Consider the following 20,267-nt stretch of genomic DNA (forward strand, 5'->3'; position numbering starts at 1 on the left):
TTGACACCACACCATACTTTCTAATTTTGCTCTCACCTTATCATTCCTAAATCTAGAAACTGTCAATGATTCCCCAGTGCCTAAAGAATAACATTCCAGCTCTCTAGCCTGAAGTACAAGGTGCTCTGCCTGGCCCCAGCCAGCTTTTCCAGGCTTGTCACCCTCTGACCCTTATGTGCACTTACGCAGCCCTCCATGGATTCCTCAATTTCTTGCACCTTGCTTTGCACTTTGCTGGCTCTGGTGATTCCTCTGAGACTCCTGGGGAGTGTCCCCTCCTCCGGCTGCCCACGTGTTAGAAGTCTACCTTTACCTCGAGGCTCCACTCAAATGCCACATCTCCTAAGAAGGAAGCCCAGGACTCCCTCCCCCAGGAGTAATTTTCTCCTCCTCAATGTTCTCTGCGGGCCCCTTGCACACTCACACGCCGTGCCCTATAGTCTCAGGACATACGTCTACCTGTGCTGTGAGACAGGCAGTCCCGGCAGAGCAGGAACTGTGAGTAACTCCCTTGAAGTGCACACAGCCAACGCTGGACCCCGTATATCCCTAGTGACCCTCAACTGCCTGTTGAATACATAAATGTGTTGGTGAGCAAACCTCTATTAGAAGCAGCGTGGACACCTTTGTCGAGCAGAAGACACAAGAGGCCCCAGGAAGAGTGTGCAGGGTGGACTGTGCAGGAATGACAGGGCAAGGTTTTCTCCCCACTGCAATACAGTTTTCTTGAGTCTCTCGCTTAAGCTAACTCCAAGTTAACTCATTTTTGTATTTGAAACGCTTTTATACAAAGGATTACTTTTAGTCTATTGTGCTTTTAAAAAAAGGAACAACTTGGTCCTACTTTTATTCTTCAAATCAGAAGTGGTGAAGGAAAAAATGGAGAGGATCAAATCTGAAGCATCCTTCTGGGGACCCTCCCCAGACCGCAGGCGCCACGCCTGGTCGGTTCCCTGCTACATTCCTGCAGCCGGGAACACTGCAGCCCCTCGAACCAACGAACAAGCAAGCCCACAAATAGATGAAAACCACGAGCTGTCAATCTGGGCCTCCCTGCCTCCTCAAGACTGTTCCCTCCCTCCACAGCCAGGGCTCTGCAGCGACTTGGACCTGGGAACCCAGGTGCCTCGCCCCGCCTGCCTCCGCCCTGGCAGCATGCCAGGCCAAGGGCACTTGCGGTCTGTGTCTGTCGGAGGGCGGCCTCTTCATTTCCATGGCTTGGGACTTCTCCTCAAGGCCCACCTCTGTAGCCTGGGCTTCCTGGCTCTGAATATCTGGGGGTGAGGGGGCTGAGGGTCGGAGTCCTATGCATCAAACACTGACAGTTTATAAAGAACGTCGCACGTTTTATCTTTTAATCCTTACAACAAGCCTAGGTAGGAATTTGTACTACCTCTACTTTACAGGTGGGCCTCAGGGGAGCAACCGACTTGCCCAAGATTACAGACCTCCGTCATGAGGCTGGGGCTAGAACGGAGGCCTGGCTGCCTCCATCCCTAGTCAGGACCCTTCCTACCCAGGATGTGATGCTCGGTCATCTACACGCCTCCTAGGGACACTCAGGCAGATAAGAACTGAGGAGGGGTAACGCGTATTCTTCTACACACAGGTGTGGCTGTTTGCGGGTTTCGCCTGCCCCTTCCCATCAACTCCCCCCACACACCCTCACTCCCCAACCAGGCAACGGGCAAGGAGGACCCAAACCAGCCCCCGCGCCCCCAGCCCAGCCCTTGAGCTGCGCGTGTGGACAGCGGGGTGGTTTGCACAGGCGCAGGTGGTCACACGTGGCCGCCTAGTAATAGAAATGGAAGCGCTGAGAGAGGAGCGGCGCTGGACCTGCCCTGCCAGCCCTCCCCAGCTCCTGAGCCACCTCCAGCCCCAGAAAACACGGCCCCTGCCTGGCCGCGCCAAGACTCGATAAATGAGACCACCAGCGACCCCTTGTGGGCATGAGGAGGTATTGTAAGCGCCTATGAATTCAAGTGCACACCAAGCTTTGTTCAACAGACTGAAAATACTATTGTCTCACACGTGGACCTTCCATGAATTTTTTCCCAATATATATATTTCTGTTGGTTCTAAAAAATTAAAAACTCGTTTAAAAGCTCCTTCTTTAGTGCAGTTTTTCTTTCAGTGAATACAAAACATACAACTACTCTAACAAGGAGGAGGCCTGAGCTATTTTGTTTTAACTTAGAGGTAGGTCTCCGTACGTAAAGGGTGTGGTGACTGGAAACATTGCTACCTATAAAGCCCTGTGCACCAGGGAGAGCTGCCCATTATTTATTCTGCCTGGTTTACTCATTTAACTGGTCCCAGGCCATGACTCCAGGCAGGGTCTTTGCTCACCGCTGAGTCCACACCCAGGGGCACAGACCACTTCTGAGGCCCCTCAACCTACTACCTACCTCTATGGCCAGGCTATGAACCAGCCAGCCCAGTGCAGGGCCACGGGAAGGCAGAGCCAGGGAAGCTCAGCCGGTTGGGGCGGGTTTCGTTTAACGCAGCCTCAGAGAATGCAGAGAAGCGTCTTCAGGCCCCTCCTTCTCTCAGAAGGCGTCAAGTCCCTCAGCTGAGTCCATCACTGACCACAGTCTACAAGGTCATTGTGTAATTTTCATCTACTTTTAAAAAATCATATTTATTGCCTTACTCAGATCAACCAGGAGGGTGGACCAGGAGAGGTATTATTAGTCCAGTTTTTACAAATAAAGTAACTGACACATCAAGAAGCTAAGTGACTCGCCAGTGTCACAAATTAGCAGTGACAGAGCCAGATTTGCGGGGGAGGGGGGTGTCTCTTCTCACGGTATCACCACCTCTATATCTTTCTGCCTTCAGCTCAGCGCCGCACAGCCTACCAGCAGCTCCTGGCAGCCACTCGTGTCTACGGAGCAAACGTGCTTTTTCTCTTTCTATTAAGAGCAAGATGTTGTGGAAGCCATCATGACAGATGCCGCCACCCCTCCAGCCATAGGGATCAGTGTGGGAGGAGGAGCTATTCCACCTATTTTCCTGCCAGGGGGCAGGCCTCTGCCCTGCTGCCTGCAGAGAGAGTATTTTAAACCCAAAGGCCTCTGGCCTGCAGATACTCAGCAGCGCCAGACAAGTTCTCTCTCTCATTGCTTTGCCACCCTGCGGTCTGCCTGTGGGTGACAGGCAGCCTAGCTAAGGCTGGCAGATGCCTCCCTGCTGGGAACTTGCATTCCTGAAGCAACACAGCCCCTGTGCACCGGGAAGACACAGGAGGCCAGAGGGCAGGGCTCCGAGCAACCTGCCAGAGAGCCGGGAGGCAGTGCTTGACATCACTGTCTGCTTCGCTTCCCGTGATTTATGTCATGCGGCCGGGCCTTTCTCTTCCCGATTTATGGCTACCTGTCCTGGGGAAAACATAAATTACTACATCTATGGCAACGTAAATCTCAGGAAGAGATAGGAGGAGACACCTAGGCGGGCTGCTCTGTCTCCTGGGGTATTAGGAGCAATTAGGGTGGCACTGTGGGGCTGCAGGAACCTGCAGCAGTTCAGCAGAGCTGTGCCGGCTCCTGTGACCTCCGCCTGCCTGCCTTCACTCTGTGTGTGGGTCAATTAGCCCCCTTGTGTAAACACAGGCTCCCCACGGAGGAGGGCACTGAAAACCCTGGGGATCGGCCCAGACACATGAGGGCTTTCAGGAGGCTGTTCGCACAAGCACACCTTCTAAATCCAGAGGGAAAGGGTGCCAGACACCAAGTGACATGGGGAGGGGAGAGAGAACAAGATGTATAAAAAGGGTCACGTGGCTGCTTTCCCCATCGAAATCATGGAGATCTATCCTACCTGGCTTTTATCACAGGCAAGAACACCCAGAGCCTGAGCACAAGGGGGGCCTGGGGAAGATCACCCATTCCTTGGGGCAGGGCCAGAGCTCTCATCCCACCCCAGGGGTCCTTTCCCCGCCCACTCTGTTCTCCCCTCCGGAGGCACCTCAGGGCCACGGGAAAGTCAGAAGACTGAATTCTGGTTTGTTTGAACAGTGAGTGAGTGACATGTTTGGAGGACTAGCTCTAGTCTTTAGTTGCTGCTTCTCAAGACCTCTGCTGCCCTCACCGGGTCCCATCACCCATCACACTCTGCCCCCAACATCTTATTATTACAATTCTTAGACAGGCAAACAAGTTAAGCTTTATAGTGAATACCCATTGGCCAACCACTTGGGACCCTATACATAACATTTTACTAAATTTCCTTTATGACATTTTTATCCACAAGCCATTGTCATTTTTTTGCATGTCCAAATAACTTGCAGACACCACAGACTTCACCTCTATACAATTCAGCTGGCAGATCATTTCCTAGAGTTAACGTTTATTTACTTGTTTTGGTTGGAGGGGAAATGTATGTGGAGTGAAATGTACAAATCTTAAGTGTTCCATCCTAATTTTACAGAAAAGTTAATGAATGCTAGGTTGAGTGCTGAGAAATACACCACATCCCTCACGATGATGAAATTCACCTCAGGCTAGTCTGCAGCACCCCCCTTGGAATGTTCCTACAAACCCACACCCCACGGTGGGGACACAGATGAAAAGCAGCCATTTGTTCTTCACTTGCAGAATTCTCCTCAACTCCCCTCGATCCACCTTGTTTAGCTTCATTCCTGATCTCCTTCTCTGCCACACAGCCTGTCCCCTTGATGTCAGCTGTCTACCTCACTGTAGCCTGGCCTTCCTGTAGGACACTAGTGTCCATGGACTCCAGGTGCTGGCCAGGGAGGCCAGGCCCAGAGCCTCCTGCTCAGAGGTAACCTGCTGGCTGGGATGATATGATAGCAACTGCACCCCAGAGCTTCAGTCTGCCCAGGGAGGGGACCAGACGGGAGCTTCTGGGATGGTGGCAGGATTGGTACTGATCAAAGGGTTAGCCCCAACAAGACCATAAGCTTGGAGAGGCTCCCACAAACCCCACGCAGTACCTCCCTTAATGTGCTCTTTCATGATGCCCTGGATGCCGACGGCCACATCTCCCCTGCATTCATTCCCCAAGTTTTCCGGGCTCTGCCTGAAGCAGCTGTCACCCCCCTCCACACTTCTGCAAGTGTCACCCAGAGACATGGTCAGGGTCAAAGCTGAGGTCACAGGGGCTGCAGAGATGAGACCTGACATCGCACCTGGGACCCTGCATTCCATGTGGAAGAAAAAGACCTAGGAAGATGAAGATGGTTAGCTCACTGCCAGAATTTCAGCAATACCTAGGCCCAGATTGGTGGATAAGGCCACTGAAGTGCGTGGATCCTGAACTGCTGTCTTACAATAGTAATGCAGGGTGTTTACAGACAAATTTAGAAGCTACATATAAGAATATACACATTTTTCCCATGATTCCATTTACATTTCGGTTTAGTCTTTCAGCCTTTTATCTATTCACATACATTTATATATATTTAAAAAGTAAAATCAAATACACAAAAACAAAGAAGTAAATACTATAGATGTCACTCTGTAATCAGCTTTTAAAAATTGATATTAACTATCTTTCTATGCAACGTAAACTTATTCTCTGTACTGTCTTTCACTGAAAATTTTTCATTTTGAAAATTTTTCAAAGTAAACAAAAATGAAACAGGAACAGTACAATGAATCCCCACAGAATTATGACCCAGGTTCTCTTTATTAAGGTTTTGATACATTTTTCCATGTGTCTTTTTTTTTTCCCTAAAATAATGTATTGCACATCTTGTCACATCCCCTACATACTTCGGCACCCTTCTTCAAAATACACGGGCATTTCTTACATCACCACAGTGTTATTATCACATACCTATTATCACTGCATACTCAGTCCATAATACAACTTGCCAAAATATATAAACCACGTTTTTTGAATTGGTTTGTTTGAATCATGATTTCCAAATGAAAAATAAAATGATCTGTGCAAGCAGGCATGCTGGGGACGAAAGCACCCAGCAATATTTCCAAAATCACCCAGTCAGCAGGACCCCCTTCAGTTGCAAGGAAGTACGTATGTGGTATTTGCACCGCTCATTCTTGGAAATATTAAGTTGCCTAGTCCTACCTCTTCAAGGTCTCCAGAGGCTCCTTCCTGCTCATGGTGCCGGTGTCTGGGTCCACTGTGGTTAAGACACACCTGGACACACACACAGAACATCATAAGGGACAGAGCTGACTGACCATGGCTTTCGCCTCTCTCCCCCCTTCAGGGGTCAGAAATGCCTTACCTGAAACAGGCTATTACCCTTTTCAGTTCCACATCGCCAATAAGAAGCTCATTCCATGAATCCTAGAAGATTAAGCACAAAATTCATATGAGCATTTCTGAGCCTTAGCCTGGACACACCTGTGGAGGGACTTCATATGAGCTGAGGCCTAATGAAGCCACTCACTTCAAAGATGATGGACTTTTACATCAGTCCTCAGAAGCCATACACCTGTCTGTTCCCACTCTCTGCCTCTGACATGTCAGTTCATTCTCCTGAAATGAAGAATACTCTCCCCTCTCACTGGTAAAACTGACTGAAACTCACCTCCTTCAGGAAGCCTCCCTGGCTGGTCCCACTTGACTCAAGATGGGGAGGTAAGGGATGTATGGAAATGATAAAAGAAACTTTATTGAAAATGGTGTCGGGAAGCCCTGAGCTCTATGCAGCCTGCATAACCAGCAGAAAAAAGATAATTCTTACCTGGATAAGGGAGGACACCTTTCCCATAGGAACTATATCTGCTGCTTTTAAGGACAGCCTCTCCCTGCCCCAGCAATAACCCACTAACCCGCTGGCAGCCACTGAGAAACCACCACAGCCTCGAAATCTGGTTCTTCTCCAGTGAACTGTCATTCAAAACAACCCTTCTTAAATTTTCTAAAACCTAAGAAAAGATGGCCTTCCATTTGTCTCGTGGACCTTGCCTATGGTTTGCCATAGTTTGCCTGTCTTGAACTGCAATTCCTCTCCTATTCCCAAGTAAAACTCATTTTGCCAATGAAACAAATGGTTTTTAGTTTTAGTTTTATATCAGGGTACATACCATAAAATGCACAAATCATAGTGTACAGCTTGAATTCTGACATGTATACATTCATGTAACCATCAACCACCCCAGATCAAGAAAAAAATGTAATGTTTGATATCTTCATCTTATTATTTTATTTTTAAGGTTGACACTTGGGGCTGACAGAGGGAGTGTGTGAAAGAGAGGAGGGGTAAGAAGTGGGTTATTTCTCTAGCTTGTATCGATCCCTTGCACACAACTGAGGTGGATTAAGTCACTGGGATGTTTACTTTGTTATCTCCCCTGGCAGGTTATGAACAAATCAAGAACAAGCCCAAGCACCTTATTTCTCTTTGCATCTCCACTGGAATATTTACAAAATGCTCACCCAGGAAGCTCCTCTAGGACAAAGAGTTCCAGGTGCTGACGTTCCAGGACAAATCAAATCAAATGGATGGACTGCACCCTTCATATCCAGCAGGGAGGATAGGACAGTTACCTATGAAAAGCTCGTGATCAATAGATTTTTTTAAAGTTCAGAAAATTTGAGAAAAATTATAAGATAGATACTATGACTGGTGGTTGGGGGCGGTGAAATCAGTGAAGGGGGATTTAGGAAAGAAGAGAGCACACCGAATGTCGGGTCAACCATCTGGGCAAGAGCCCCCTGGCAGTTCAGAGGAAGACAGCGGCAGGCTGCTCCGGTCCAGGGAGGTTTTATGGAAGAGGTGGGATCGAAACCGAGTCCCCAGGGCAGAGTCTTCGAGAGGCACAAAAGAGGGGTGAGGGGACTCCGGGCGCTAATCAGAAGGAAGCCCGCTAAGGAGACAGGACATCTGCCTGTGGTCCTGACCTTACCCTCGCAGAGAAGCGCTGGCTGTCCCAGGGCTGAAGACAAAAGCTACGAGTTAAAACGAACCTGCCCAGTCCTTTGTCGATCATGAGCCAAACACAGAGTTCCAGACTCAGAATTTTAACTCTGATAGTGCCTATCGGTCTTGATATATGTATGACATTTTTTTTTTCAATCGTAAAACGTGTCTCAACTGCATACTCCAGAACAGTCCCAGAAGCTAGCTGGGCGCCTCAGAGCAGCGCCAGCCTGTTCTGTGTACATTTCTCCAGCAGGGGGCACTGTGGTGATTTAAAAAAAAAAAAAAAAGGATCCAAAGGGAGATAGAGAACTGATTAGGAAATTAACTTATTATTAATTAAAGAAATACTTCCAGAACTCCTTTATGGGTAATAAAAACTGGTAATTGAGTCACAGATAAATAAGAAATAAAGTCACCGTAATAAAAAAGTATCTATGTGGCAAAGGGGAGGAAAAGGAGAAAGCTGTTTTATGTCAAATGCACACTATGGGCTCAGAACCATGTTACACACCGGAGACGAGCCCATGAAAGTCTTCCTACCAAAACACATTACCTTGAGGGGAAACGAAATTTAAACAGGACAAGTCAGGGATGGGAGAGGCACGGACATAACACAGTATGGTGTGGAGAAGGAAGGCAGCTCTTTTGGACCTGGCAATCAGAGCAGACTTCTCAGGGGAGGTGGCTTTTCAAGAAGGTCAGGGATTTCTAAGTGGAGCAACGGGCAAGGTTCAAGATGACCAGGAGACAGGGGAATATATATTAGGTCCTTGGTCCGTTTTGTAGCTCAGAGCTTTTATTGGAAATAAAAGCTAGGAAAGAAAATTATGGTGACATTATGGAGGGACTGGAATAGCAGAGTGGATAGTTTGGGCCTTTTGAAAAATGGGGAGCCACTGAAGGCTTTCGAGCAAGGCAGTGCAGTAACTTTCTGTCAGCTTTTAGAATAGAGGAGGTCACACGGGTGCTGTCACTGTGGCAACATCCAGGTCCACTCAGTGGTCCAGACTTGACATAATAAAGCTATGAGCTGCTTGGCAGCTGAGAACAGAGAGGGAGCAGACATGGTTGGGGCTGGGGAAGGTGGAGAGGAAGGAGCCAGGGTGACTTATAAGCTCCAAGCCAGGGTCAAAGAAGGAACATGGTGCCTGTGACAGAAACTGTGAAGTCAAGAGGAGTCTGAGTTGATGATGAGGCAATAGGGTGAGGCACATGCAAGCATCAGTTGGCCGTATCAACAGAACATGTGAAAACGCCCTGCAGACAGTTGGAAATGTGGGCCTGCAGTCCAGAGGGAGTCCATGGTTGGGCACTTAGGAGGGACCTACAGGGGGAGATAGAAAATGACGTGGAGGGGACGGTGTGATCACTAAGGAAAGGCAGAGAGAGAGAAAAGGGTCAAGGCCAGTTATTTCGGAAGCCCTGACCATAAGTGAGGACTAGAAGCAAAATAGCAAAGGAGCATGGGAAGGCCGTCAGGGCAGTGCAGGCAGGGAAAGAAAAGTTCCTACTAGAAGCAGTACTAGTAGGTCCAAAAGGCAGAATGATGCCCGGGAAAAGGCTACTGAACGTGTGTGTGTGTGTGTGTGTATGGGGGGTGGGGGGGACAGCATGGTTTTCCTGCTGTGGCATGGGGCAGAAGTGAAGGTTAAAGAAGTAAGGAGGGTCAGGAATTGAAATAATAGGTGTGAAGGGAAGCAGACAAGGACCACAATTACTAAGAAGTAAGTTCTGAAGTGGTGAGTGGATTCCCTTTCCAGAAGCTTCCATGCAGGTCCGCAGCCTTCCTCCTGGCTGCCACCACATTGCCCGAGGCACCACCTGCCCTAATCCTTCTCCAGACCCTTGCCAGAGGTATACTGGTACAATGCAAATCAGTTTCTGTCACTCTCTTGTCTAAAATCCTCCCCAGAACCCCATCCCCTCAAAATCTGGCACCAAGAACTTTGCTCTCAGTCCTCTCCTCTCCTGAACCCCAATGCCCCAATTGCCCAGCTCTCCTACTCATTCAGTCATTTAACAAATGAGTGGGCACTTACTATGTGCCAGGCGTTCTTTTAGGAGCTGGGGGTATAGCACTGAGCAAGCCCTATCATCAAGGAACTTGCAGAGGGTAAATAGACAACAAAGCCCCAAGATACACAGCGTGTCAGGGGAGGAAGCGCCGTCAGGGTCCAGGCTGTGCAGGCAAAGCAGGGTATAAGGCAATCAGGGAGAGCCTCACTGAAGGGGAGGAGCAGGCCTCTGCAAAAAGAGGTCAGGGAGTAAGCCATGCAGACGTGTGGGGGAAGGCTGCCAAGCAGAGCCACCAGCAAGCGCACAGGCTCTTGGGAGGGAAGGAGTCCAGTGTGGCAGGAGCACAGTGAGAGAAATGGAAGGTAATGGGATATGAAGCCCTGAATCTGGCGGGCCACAGGATCCTGTAGGGCCTGGACAGCCATTAGAAGGATCCCATTTTTACCTTGAGAGATGCAGGAGCATGGGAGGGTTTTGAGCAGAAGAACGGCGTGATGCGCATTACCTTTACAGGATTCCTTTAAAGGGTGTGTTGAGAATAGAGCATGTATGGTGGTGGGCGTCCAGGGAGGGCAGAAGCCGGGGGACCAGTGGAGAGAGGTTAGGCCATAGGAGAGACAGTGGAGACTTGGCCCAGGGAGGCATGGAGCCTCAGGAGGGGAGGAGGTCAGAGCCACCAAGATGTGTGCACAGTTTGCATGTGCGACTTGAGAAGTGAGAACAAGGGGTGGTCCCCAGCTTGGGGCCTGAGCGGCTGGAAGTCAGGGCCACCATACCCCGCGATGGACAAACCTGGGGGGAGCCGGCTCTGCGGTGGAAAGGCAGCCCTCAACTTTGCCCATTTGAACATCCTGCAGTTCTGATTGAACACACCAGTGGAAATCGGGGGAAGGCAGCGGAAGAGCTCTGGTGTGAGGATATTAGCTCGGAGTCCTCAGCGTAGACAAGGTTGTGAAAAACAGACCGAAAGCGCGCGAACTGTCAGGGAGCCGTACAGGCTGCACGCATGCGCCCTCCCCACGCTCCTCTGCGTTGGCCCAGCCCCCGAGGTGACGACACAGCGCACGCAGTTCGGGGGCGGGGCCCTAGGAAGCCTCTGAGGTCATGAGGGTGGAGCCCCGGTGAGTGGGGTCAGTGCCCGCATGGAAGGGACCCAGGGCTCTTGGCCCCTCCATCCCGCGAGGACGACACGGCAGAGGGCGGCTGCCTGAACCTGGAAGCTCACAACAGACCCCAGATCCATAGATGCCTTGATCTGGGGCTTCCAGCTTCCCGGACCGTGAGGATTAAATTTCCCTTGTTTCTACGCCAACCGCTCTATGGTATTCTGTTGTGGCAGCCGAATGGACTAAGCCAGGTGTTAAAGGACCCACGGCCTGACCTCTGGGGCACTCTGACCTCTGACCTTGCACAGACACCTCACTGCCCTGTCGTCCTCCATCCTGTGTTACGAACGTCCCACGGGGGGTCCCCTAACACCCTGAGCTCACCAGCTTCCTGGCCTGGCTCATGGGCCTGTGCACGATCTGACCTTGGACTCCTTGGGAGAAGCAACTATCCTTCCTCAACCCTTGTATCCTCCACGCCTATTCCCAGCACATGGGGCACAAGGGCCGCTAACTCGCTGTGTGAGGAGGGAAACGGCACAAAAATGAGGCCAGCGCAGCCACAGTGTTGTATAAACATCCAACTTAAAATATAAAATACTCCCAGTCAGGGGCCACTTGGAGTTGGGGGTCAAGGCTTCTCAAGCAAGATTCAATTCAAACAGCTCTCCTAAACCCGAGGTCTCTCCTAAACCCGAGGTCCTACCCTGGGCCATCTCCTCTCAACTCATCTGCATCTGCCCATCTCAGATCTTTGGAGAGGGAACGTCCCCAATGTGGCCCATGGCACAAAGACCACAAGGAGGAAGGGAGCTTCACGTGGGACCACAGCCAGGGAGAAGCTGTGGCCTGCACCGCGCCCCTGCACGCCGACCACAGGACAGAGGCCGTGCTGCACCTCTGTGGCACCTTCTCCAACTAAGAGCCTGTCCACGGGTTGTCATTCGCCATGATTCTGGAAGCTGCCATCAGGGGAGGGGCCTGCAGAAATTAGCTGCATTTTACAACCGCAAGAAGCAGAGGCCTCACAGTGGTTCAAGGGTGAAGCGAGAGGATCTGCATGGGGGTGGAGGACTCAGACGTCCTTTGGCCTGTAGTATAGTCTGGAGTCAAGGGCCGACCCCTCCGCTCTTGCCATGGGGCAGCTCTGGCAGCCAGCCCACCCCCACCCCTCTCCCCTCTCCCCTGTAAAAGGGGAGTGATGGCTTTCACCTCCCGGCTGCTGTGAGGAATAAAGGAGATAACAGCACAAAGCACCCTGTGAGCACCAAATAGGAATCCTCCGCCTCCTTCCCTGCTCTTACCCTCCGGAGGAGAAGCCCAGGACACCGGGAGGACCGCTTTCCTGGCCACAGCTGCTGCAAGATGAGGATCAGTGAGGTGGCCAAAGGCACCCAACTCTGGTTCTCCCCCTTGTCTAAGACTGAACTGTGGGGGGCATGAGCCAGGACAGACAGAGCTCCTTCATCACCACGGAACACTCGGCCCAGGCTCCTGGGGGACGACGCACACAGTTACCCCCTCACACTAGGAGCTGACCTGCCGTCTCTGGAATAAATGACATGTTTGGAGGATTGGAGCTGAGCGCAGGCTGTTTCATATTCTTTCATTTCTCTCCACTGATAGACACTGCATTTATACTTCTCATAAGTTACCTTATCCAAACTGGTCCTTTAACACACCTATAAGGCAGTCCTAGGCAGGAAGGATCAGCCCATTTTCCCAGTGGGTAAATGAGACTTAGGGGACTGGAGAGTCCCTCAGAGGTCAGGGAGGAGCTGAAGGCCACCCTCAGGTCGTCCGGTTTGAATGTGGGACTCACGTTCCCAGATTGCTTTTCTGTCAGTGTGCTTGTTGCCTCCTCACAGCAAAACAGACAGACAGTTCATTTCCCTGACATATGCAATTAGGACTCAGTCACTGGGGACTCAATTCTTCTGTTGCACAAAAAATGGGCAGAGGGAAGGGTCACCCCCCTGCACCCTCTCCTTTCCCGCCCCATCTATAAACACAGGCCCCACCAGGACTCCCGAATTCCCATCGTAGAGCCAGCGCCTCTGTCAAGGACCCAGAGCCGCGCTGTCACCACTCACCAAGCCACTAGGTCACCAACTTCTGCCATCTCGGTCAACCAGGGAGAGAACCAAATTAAATAACCAAAAGTAATGACTGGTAAATCTAGACTCCTAGGGCACATTGGAATCCCCACACACTAAGTCACCATGCTGCCATCTGAGGGGAGTGAAAGTGGCACCAAAAGAACTGAAGGGCAGTGCCATCCCCGCGTGGGGCCAATCCCCTTCACACACCCCTCCAGCAGCCATGCTGTAAATGCCTGTCTTCCCCAGGGGGGCCACTGACTGAACAGGAAAGCCATCTTCACTAAGACATGAACACACCCTGGCTTTGCTCCATGGCCTACATGCATCATGTATTTTACTCTAGGTAAATTTGGCTCAAAAACTCACCTGACTGTGGGGAATTCTCCTTAGTAGTCTCAGGCCCTGAACTGCTCCCTGATGTCAGTGTCTCTACCTCATCTGTGTTTATATTCTCCAAACAGAAGTCTGCACTGATCAGGTGCTCAAGAAATGATAAAGTCAAATTGTTCTGTAGTATAAGGCCAATAAATAATGCATCCTGGGGAATAATCTAATCCCACGTTGAAGACTCACATTTTAAATAGAAAAGTTAAATCCAAGGACAAGGGCAGAGAAGTCATACTGTTACCTCTGCGTAGCTGTCACACCCTGAAATCACAATATTGGGCCTGAAGTTAGCGGCTTTAACTTTCTTCTCTAGCCTGGAGTTGAGATCCGCCAACGATGCCTCAGAAATGATCAAGAACGGGCTGGCATCTGAGTAAGCAATCTGCTAAGGAAATAGACATTATTGTAACATGGCACACAGAAGAATTTCTCAGGGGTCACATGTAAATACAGCATGGCCTTGGGATCCTACAACCACCACTGGGCAAGTGCCCTTGGGGAAGTCACTTCATCTTTCTAAGCCTTCAACTTCTCAAAGGTTTAGTAAGCTGGTTGGGTTTGATGACCTTGTTATGTGTGATAAAATTATTCACTGATTCCATGAATACTTATTCTTTATGCAACCTGCCGACCAGTGGTATTTTTGCTGACCCTTTTTTGTAAAGGCCATAGTAATTGTGCTGCACAGCACTGTGTTACCACTCCTACTTTTATGAGGAGTCCTTACAGCCTCATTCTTTTACAGGCCAGTCTGGTCATTTTTAGACTCTGGATCTCCATACCCACCCTCGTTTGCCCAACTGTGGTCTGACCCACAACTGCAATCACACTGCAGAGAGGTTAGATGCCACATGGCAATTGCAGAATGCAGTGGAAAAGATACTGGCACAGAATGGTTTTGAAACCCGTTTGGCACTTGAAGTCTTTCATAAATAGGAAGGTAGGTGCTCGTGGGGAAAAATGCAAGAGTTCCTCAAATCAGGAAAACACAGATGATGCTCCCAAAGGAGGGGCTTTATTTTTGACTGTTGTAGGTTACCCCAGCCGCAGTCCAGGCCAAGCTGCCTGGGAGCCAGCTGACAAAATGACAGTGTGGAGCTCAGCAAACATGCCACCCTGCCTGCGGGGCTATACAGGAAGCCTGCCTTCCCGGGACACACCAAAGGCCAAAGCCGGGGGATGCGCCTCTGACCTTTTCAGTGGGCTGGAACACATCCAGTACTTCGTGGGAATTTCTCGGTCGCATGTGGGGCTCAAAGTGCACCAGGCGGTAGGGCTGCGTCTTCAGGAAGCTGGTTATCCACTGGGCCGCCTCCTCCCCACAGTCCCTGCCCTCCACCTCCAGGCCATGCACTCTGCAGGGGGGAGCAGGAGCAAAGAATGGCCAGGGCTTTGAAAGTGTGGGCACAGTACCATGTCCTACACATACTAGAAAAGCCGCACCAAGCTGTGGTGTCACTGTGATTCCTTAACTATCAGGAGACCTAATCTTAGCGTGGTTCTGCCCCTGAACCACTGTGTAAGCCTAAATGAAGGCACAGTTTTGAGCCTTGCTTTCCTAGTTTTAAAACAGAGTGGTACAACCAGTGCCCCTCTACCTGGAAGAAATGCAGAGAAGAAAAATGGGATCATGTTTGAAAAGATATGGAGCTCTCCAAAAGAGTTCAGTACAAGGTCAATTTATGATTACTGCAAAATCTGGTTCACCCAGCTCAACAGCAACCAGAAATCTTTATTAATAGGCCTGGCTACACTTTACCCATATGCTGATAATAAAACAAGATACAGCAACGTATGTGCAAATGTTCTATAGATACTAAAACGTTATGGATAACAACAGTAATATGATTTGCTCGCTAGTAATAACTTGGTACGATTTAAAGTTCTCCATCCCTCACATACAGTGTGCAGGACTGTATGGAGAAAAGCAACTAGCTTGGCATAGGCCAGTGTTTACCAAGCAGAGGATGGTTACCACTGTGACCACTCAAGGGAACTCTAGGTGGCGCCTGGGTACAACGCGAAATAATGAATTGCACAGAGAGAAAGTGATTCTGTTCAGTTCAGTGACAGTAACACATGATAATAACCTCTTTTAAAAGACAACCACCCTCAGGTCCAGGGAGCTCTATAGGCAATAATTTATAGCTAGATTTAGGTAACATTTTATTTGGAGCATATTCATTATTTCAGTTACCTTCTGTACCTGAAAATTTTTTGTCTGTAAATTCTATTTTATCTGGTTAAATAAACCAATGCTTGCTGTCTTTGGGCTCCCACTTGCATGGATTATCTTTTCCTACACCTTCACTTGGTGCCTATGTGTGTTCTTAAAGCTGAGTGAATCTCCTGTAGGCAGCATATAGTCAAGTCTTGTTTGTTTATCCATTCCAGCCACTCTATTCCCTTTTCAGCGGGTAATTTGATGCATTTACATTTAGAGTAATTATTGATAGGTAAGGACTTACTAATGCCATCTTATTGTTTTATAGCTGTTTTGTATTTCTTTGTTCCTGTCTTCCTCTGCTGTTGCCTTCCATTGTGAACTGATGATTTTCCACAGTGGTATGTTTGGATTCCCTTCTCTTCATCTTGTAGGATCCTACTGTAAGTTTTGCTTTGTGGTTACCAATAGGCTGACATAAAACATCTTACAGTATAATAGTCTATTCTTTGCTGATAACCACTAATTTCTATCTTATACAAAAACTCTATGCTTTTACCCCACCCCCTTTTATGTTTTTAATGTCATAATTTACCTGTGTTTATTGTATATTCATTAAGAAACTATTGGAGCTATTTTTAATACTCTTGTCCTTTAACCTTTATTCTAGAGTTAAGTAGACTATACCACCATCTTACAGTATTAAGCTAGTTATTTTTAATACTCTTGTCCCTGAACCTTTATACTAGACTTAAATAGAATTAGTATACCACCATCTTACAGTATTATTCTGAATTTAACTTTGTAGTTACCTTTACCAGCATGCTGTGTATTTTCATATGTCTTCACTTTACTAGTTAATGTCCTTTCACATCAGCTTGAAGAATTACTTTCAGCATTTCTTGAAAGGCAGGATTAGTAGTGATGAACTCCCTCAATTTTTGTTTGGGAAAGTCTTTCTCTTTCCTTCACTTCTAAGGAATAACTTTGCCAGACAGAATATTCTTCATGAACAGTCTTTTTTCTTCTTTCAGCACTTTGAATACACCATCCAACTCTCTCCTGGCCTGTTGGGTTTCTTCTGAGAAATTTGTTGATAGCATTGTGGGGATTCCTTGCAAATTATTAACTTCTTTTCTCTTGCTATTTTTAAGATTCTCTCTTTCTCTCTGTCTCTTTTTGTTTGTTTGTTTTGACAGTTTTATTCTATCTCTTTAAGTTGGGCTTGTTTGGTGAGCTGTGAGCTGCATGAACCTGGATGTGCAAATCTCCCTCCAGTTTTCAGAAGTTCTCAGCCATTATTTCTTAAAATAATCTTTCTGCCATCCACTTCTCTTTTCCTTTGAGAACTCTAATAATAATACACAAATTATTTATCTTAGTGGTATCCCATAGATTACATAGACTCTATTCACTCCATTTCATTTTTCCCCTTTGTTCTCCTTTGACTAGATAATTTCAAAGGTCCTTTCTTCAATCTCAATCTCCAAGAGTCCTTTCTTTTGCTTGATCCATTCTGTGATGTACTCTATTGCATTTTTCATTTCATGCACTTCATTCTTCAGCTCTAGAATTTCTCTTTGGTTTTATTTTTTATGATTTACCTCTAACTTCTCATGTTGTCTGTTTATTGTTTTCCAGATTTCACTGAATTGTTTTTCTGTGTCTTCTTGTATCTCACTGGGTCTCCTTAAAACAGCTGTTTTGAATTCCTTTTTGGGCAAATCACAGACTCCATGTGTTTGGGACAGGTTACTGGAAGATTATCGTGACCCTTGGTGATGTCATGTTTCACTGATTTTTCATGTTCCTTGGAGTTTGCACTGCTGTCTTCACATGTGAGGTAGCAGTTACCTCCTTCTGTCTTTACCACCCGCCTTGGGGAGAGAAACACCTGCACCAGCTCTGCTAGGGATTCTGAGGCTTTGTCAGGCCTTCCATGGACACACCTGCTCCGTGCTTCCTGCTCCCTCTTGTGGCAGAATTCTCAAACTTGGAGGCCTTCTCTCAGTCCTGCAACTCATGAGGCAAAGTGCTGACAGCCTTTTTCCCCAAAGGTGGCACAGAAGCTCAAGTCTGTGGTCTTGCCCAGGCCTGCAGATTGGGGCCACCTTTCTGTGCATGCTCACTGGCTGTCTGCCAAAGCCTGGGCTGACACGCCAGCCAGAGGTAGAGATGGCAGGTGGTGGGTGAAGCACCCCTGAGCTACCTGTGGGCCAGTTGGGGGATCCACGGGTGAACCATCGCCAGCGGTTTGTGGGCGGCTTCTTGGTGGAGCCTGCAGTGCAGTTAGTAGGATCCACATCCTTTTAATGCCCCCTCAGAGTCCCATCTGCTGTTCTCTCAGCCCCTTCCCACCCCTCCAGCCATGCAGCTCATGATTCAGGGCTCTGCAGAGGCAAGAGAGAAATGAGCCTCTTTGGCAACAGCCCGCACAGCTGGAGAAGCCAGGTGCTCACTCACACACTCATTTTCCCCTACAGGAAAAATCATGGACCAAGACTGGCCCTAAGCTGTGCTGCCCTGCAGGAGGGATGACATGGATAAAGTCAAACTGTGCCTCTTGCCCTCTTCATTGTATCCAAACTCATGATTTTTTGCTCCAGTGCTATGCTGGAACTCCTCCACTAGAAATCTGGATTCTGCAAAGGCTCTCCTATCCACAGGTGATTGTCTAAGACTGTTTCCCAGAGGCCTCCAGACTGCAGTCAGCAGGGCTGGGGCCAGTGCATGGACCACCGCAGGGCCCACGGCCGGGATGGAGGTCGGGATGCCTGACACCCAGTGCACAGGGGGCAGGACTTCTCCCGGGTCCCCTGGTGTATAGTGCTGGGCCCCACAGCTCCCACGAAGGTAATCTAGCCCAAAGATAGATTCCAAATTGCTGTTGCTGAGGGGAGGGACATGCATGAGGGGTGTTTTATTCATCCATGAGGCTGACATCACTCCTGTACAATTGTTTAATTGCTCTTTCTATCAAATGAGAAATTACTAACATGCCAGGGTTACTACATTAAGCAGTGAGATTAGTTCTGCTCAATGTTTTCATGAATTTTTAAATGTTTTTATTGAAATATAATATTCACATAGAAAAGTGCACTAAGTATATGGCTAGGTACATTTTCACACACTTTATTCCACCCATTCTGCATAAACCTTCTAAGAGAGAGCTGAAGTACACATGCTATATGCCTATAGAGTAATCAGACCCTTATCAACAAATGCCAGGAGCATCTATCCACTTGACTTGCTTTTTTCTGATTCAAGTTGAAGAATAAACAAAATGAATAAAATGGATGAAACATATCAAAATTCATACATCCAAATAGGTATTACATTGAAAGTAGTCATCTTTCAAAGCACTATAATTATTGTTTTTTAATTGAAGTAGAGTTGATATATGATATTCTCCTGGTTTCAGGTGTACAATGTAGTGATTGGATAATTCTAACATTAGTCATAGCCAACTTGGAAGATTCACAAGTGAGCCTTACCACTTATAAGTCTCACCTCACTATCTAAACCAAAATATCCCCTTACATGGCTTGGCACCTCCTTATTCACTAGACTTAGCTCCACGTGACTTTTTACTTTCTCCAAAAATCAAAACCACTGTTAAGTGGGTGAAGATTTCCTGAACTGAGGGTATGTGAGAGGGTTAGCTCATGTGTGTGTGAGTGTGACTGTCTGTGTGTAGTGGAATGTCTAAAATGTCCATTTCTGAGCAAGGGCACAGAATTACGAAAATCTCTGTATGGGGACTGTGTCCTAAACATCCTGTCCTTGTTGGATGTCTCTTTCTGGTGCCTGTGAAAAAAATTGGCCTCATTGCCCCAGAGTAAATCCTTATAGCCATCAAGGCCCATCTCAGTCTTGCCATCCAGGAACCCAGGGCTTTCTTCCTTAGCTGCTTTTCCAGAGGGGTGGAAAGGCAAGCGGTGGGGAGGTGGGGAGGAAGGCTGCCTAAGACTTCAGTTGACATTAATTATCTTTCCTAAGTTAAAGCATTTGCATCTATCTTGAGTCATTACAGAAATTTTAAATGTCTGCCCTCTTGAGCTGACACTTATTTCCATGGCAACCCCTAGGTGCAGGTCTTGGGGTTCTGGTTCAAAAGCACATGGAACTTAAGGTTTTTAAATAAGCACAATTTTGCTCTCTCTTTCCTTCTTGCACATTTCTCCTGTGCTCTGAGCAGCCTCCGCTGTGTTGCTGGGGCCAGCATTTCACTAACACACTGTCCCTAAGAAGCCAAGCAAAAAAAAAAAAAATTTTCAAATGTTCCTAAAAGCTTTGGCAAAGATAATGTAGGTACGATTTGGGACTGCCTGCCCGAAGAATCCAATATAAAGGCCCTAATTCACTGTATCCCATTAGTGGTGGGCATGGCTTGTGAGAAAATCAAGTAACAGCCTCAACAGTGAAAGCAGGTGCTCTGGCCAATGGCAAATGATCGTGGCCTTTTGAAGATGACCCTGGGGCCCCAAGAGCTCAGCAGAAATCTTTAGGAAACTGTGGGCCAAAGTTACAACTCCTCCTCAAGAGAATGGCCTGGGCTGCTAAAGGAAACCCGAGTCTAAAAGGTCTTTGCTGTCTTTGTCCTAAGAGTCGGTGGACTACAGCAGTACCTC

At 48.1% G+C, this 20,267-nt stretch overlaps 1 protein-coding gene across 1 annotated transcript in view; it reads right to left on the reverse strand.

The window, feature by feature from the left end:
* The window catches only part of MTARC1 (mitochondrial amidoxime reducing component 1), a 28,345-nt gene that overhangs the window by 2,333 nt on the left and 5,745 nt on the right, over positions 1-20,267 (reverse strand). The window contains exons 3-6 of the mRNA XM_036932268.2: positions 14,665-14,827; positions 13,714-13,854; positions 6,218-6,279; positions 6,055-6,126 (exon numbers count right to left, since the gene is read on the reverse strand). Of these exons, the coding sequence (XP_036788163.2) occupies positions 6,055-6,126; positions 6,218-6,279; positions 13,714-13,854; positions 14,665-14,827 (438 nt within the window). The remainder of the gene's footprint in view (positions 1-6,054; positions 6,127-6,217; positions 6,280-13,713; positions 13,855-14,664; positions 14,828-20,267) is intronic.

Source organism: Manis pentadactyla, chromosome 19 (genome assembly GCF_030020395.1).
Source record: "Manis pentadactyla isolate mManPen7 chromosome 19, mManPen7.hap1, whole genome shotgun sequence".
NCBI lineage: Eukaryota > Metazoa > Chordata > Mammalia > Pholidota > Manidae > Manis > Manis pentadactyla.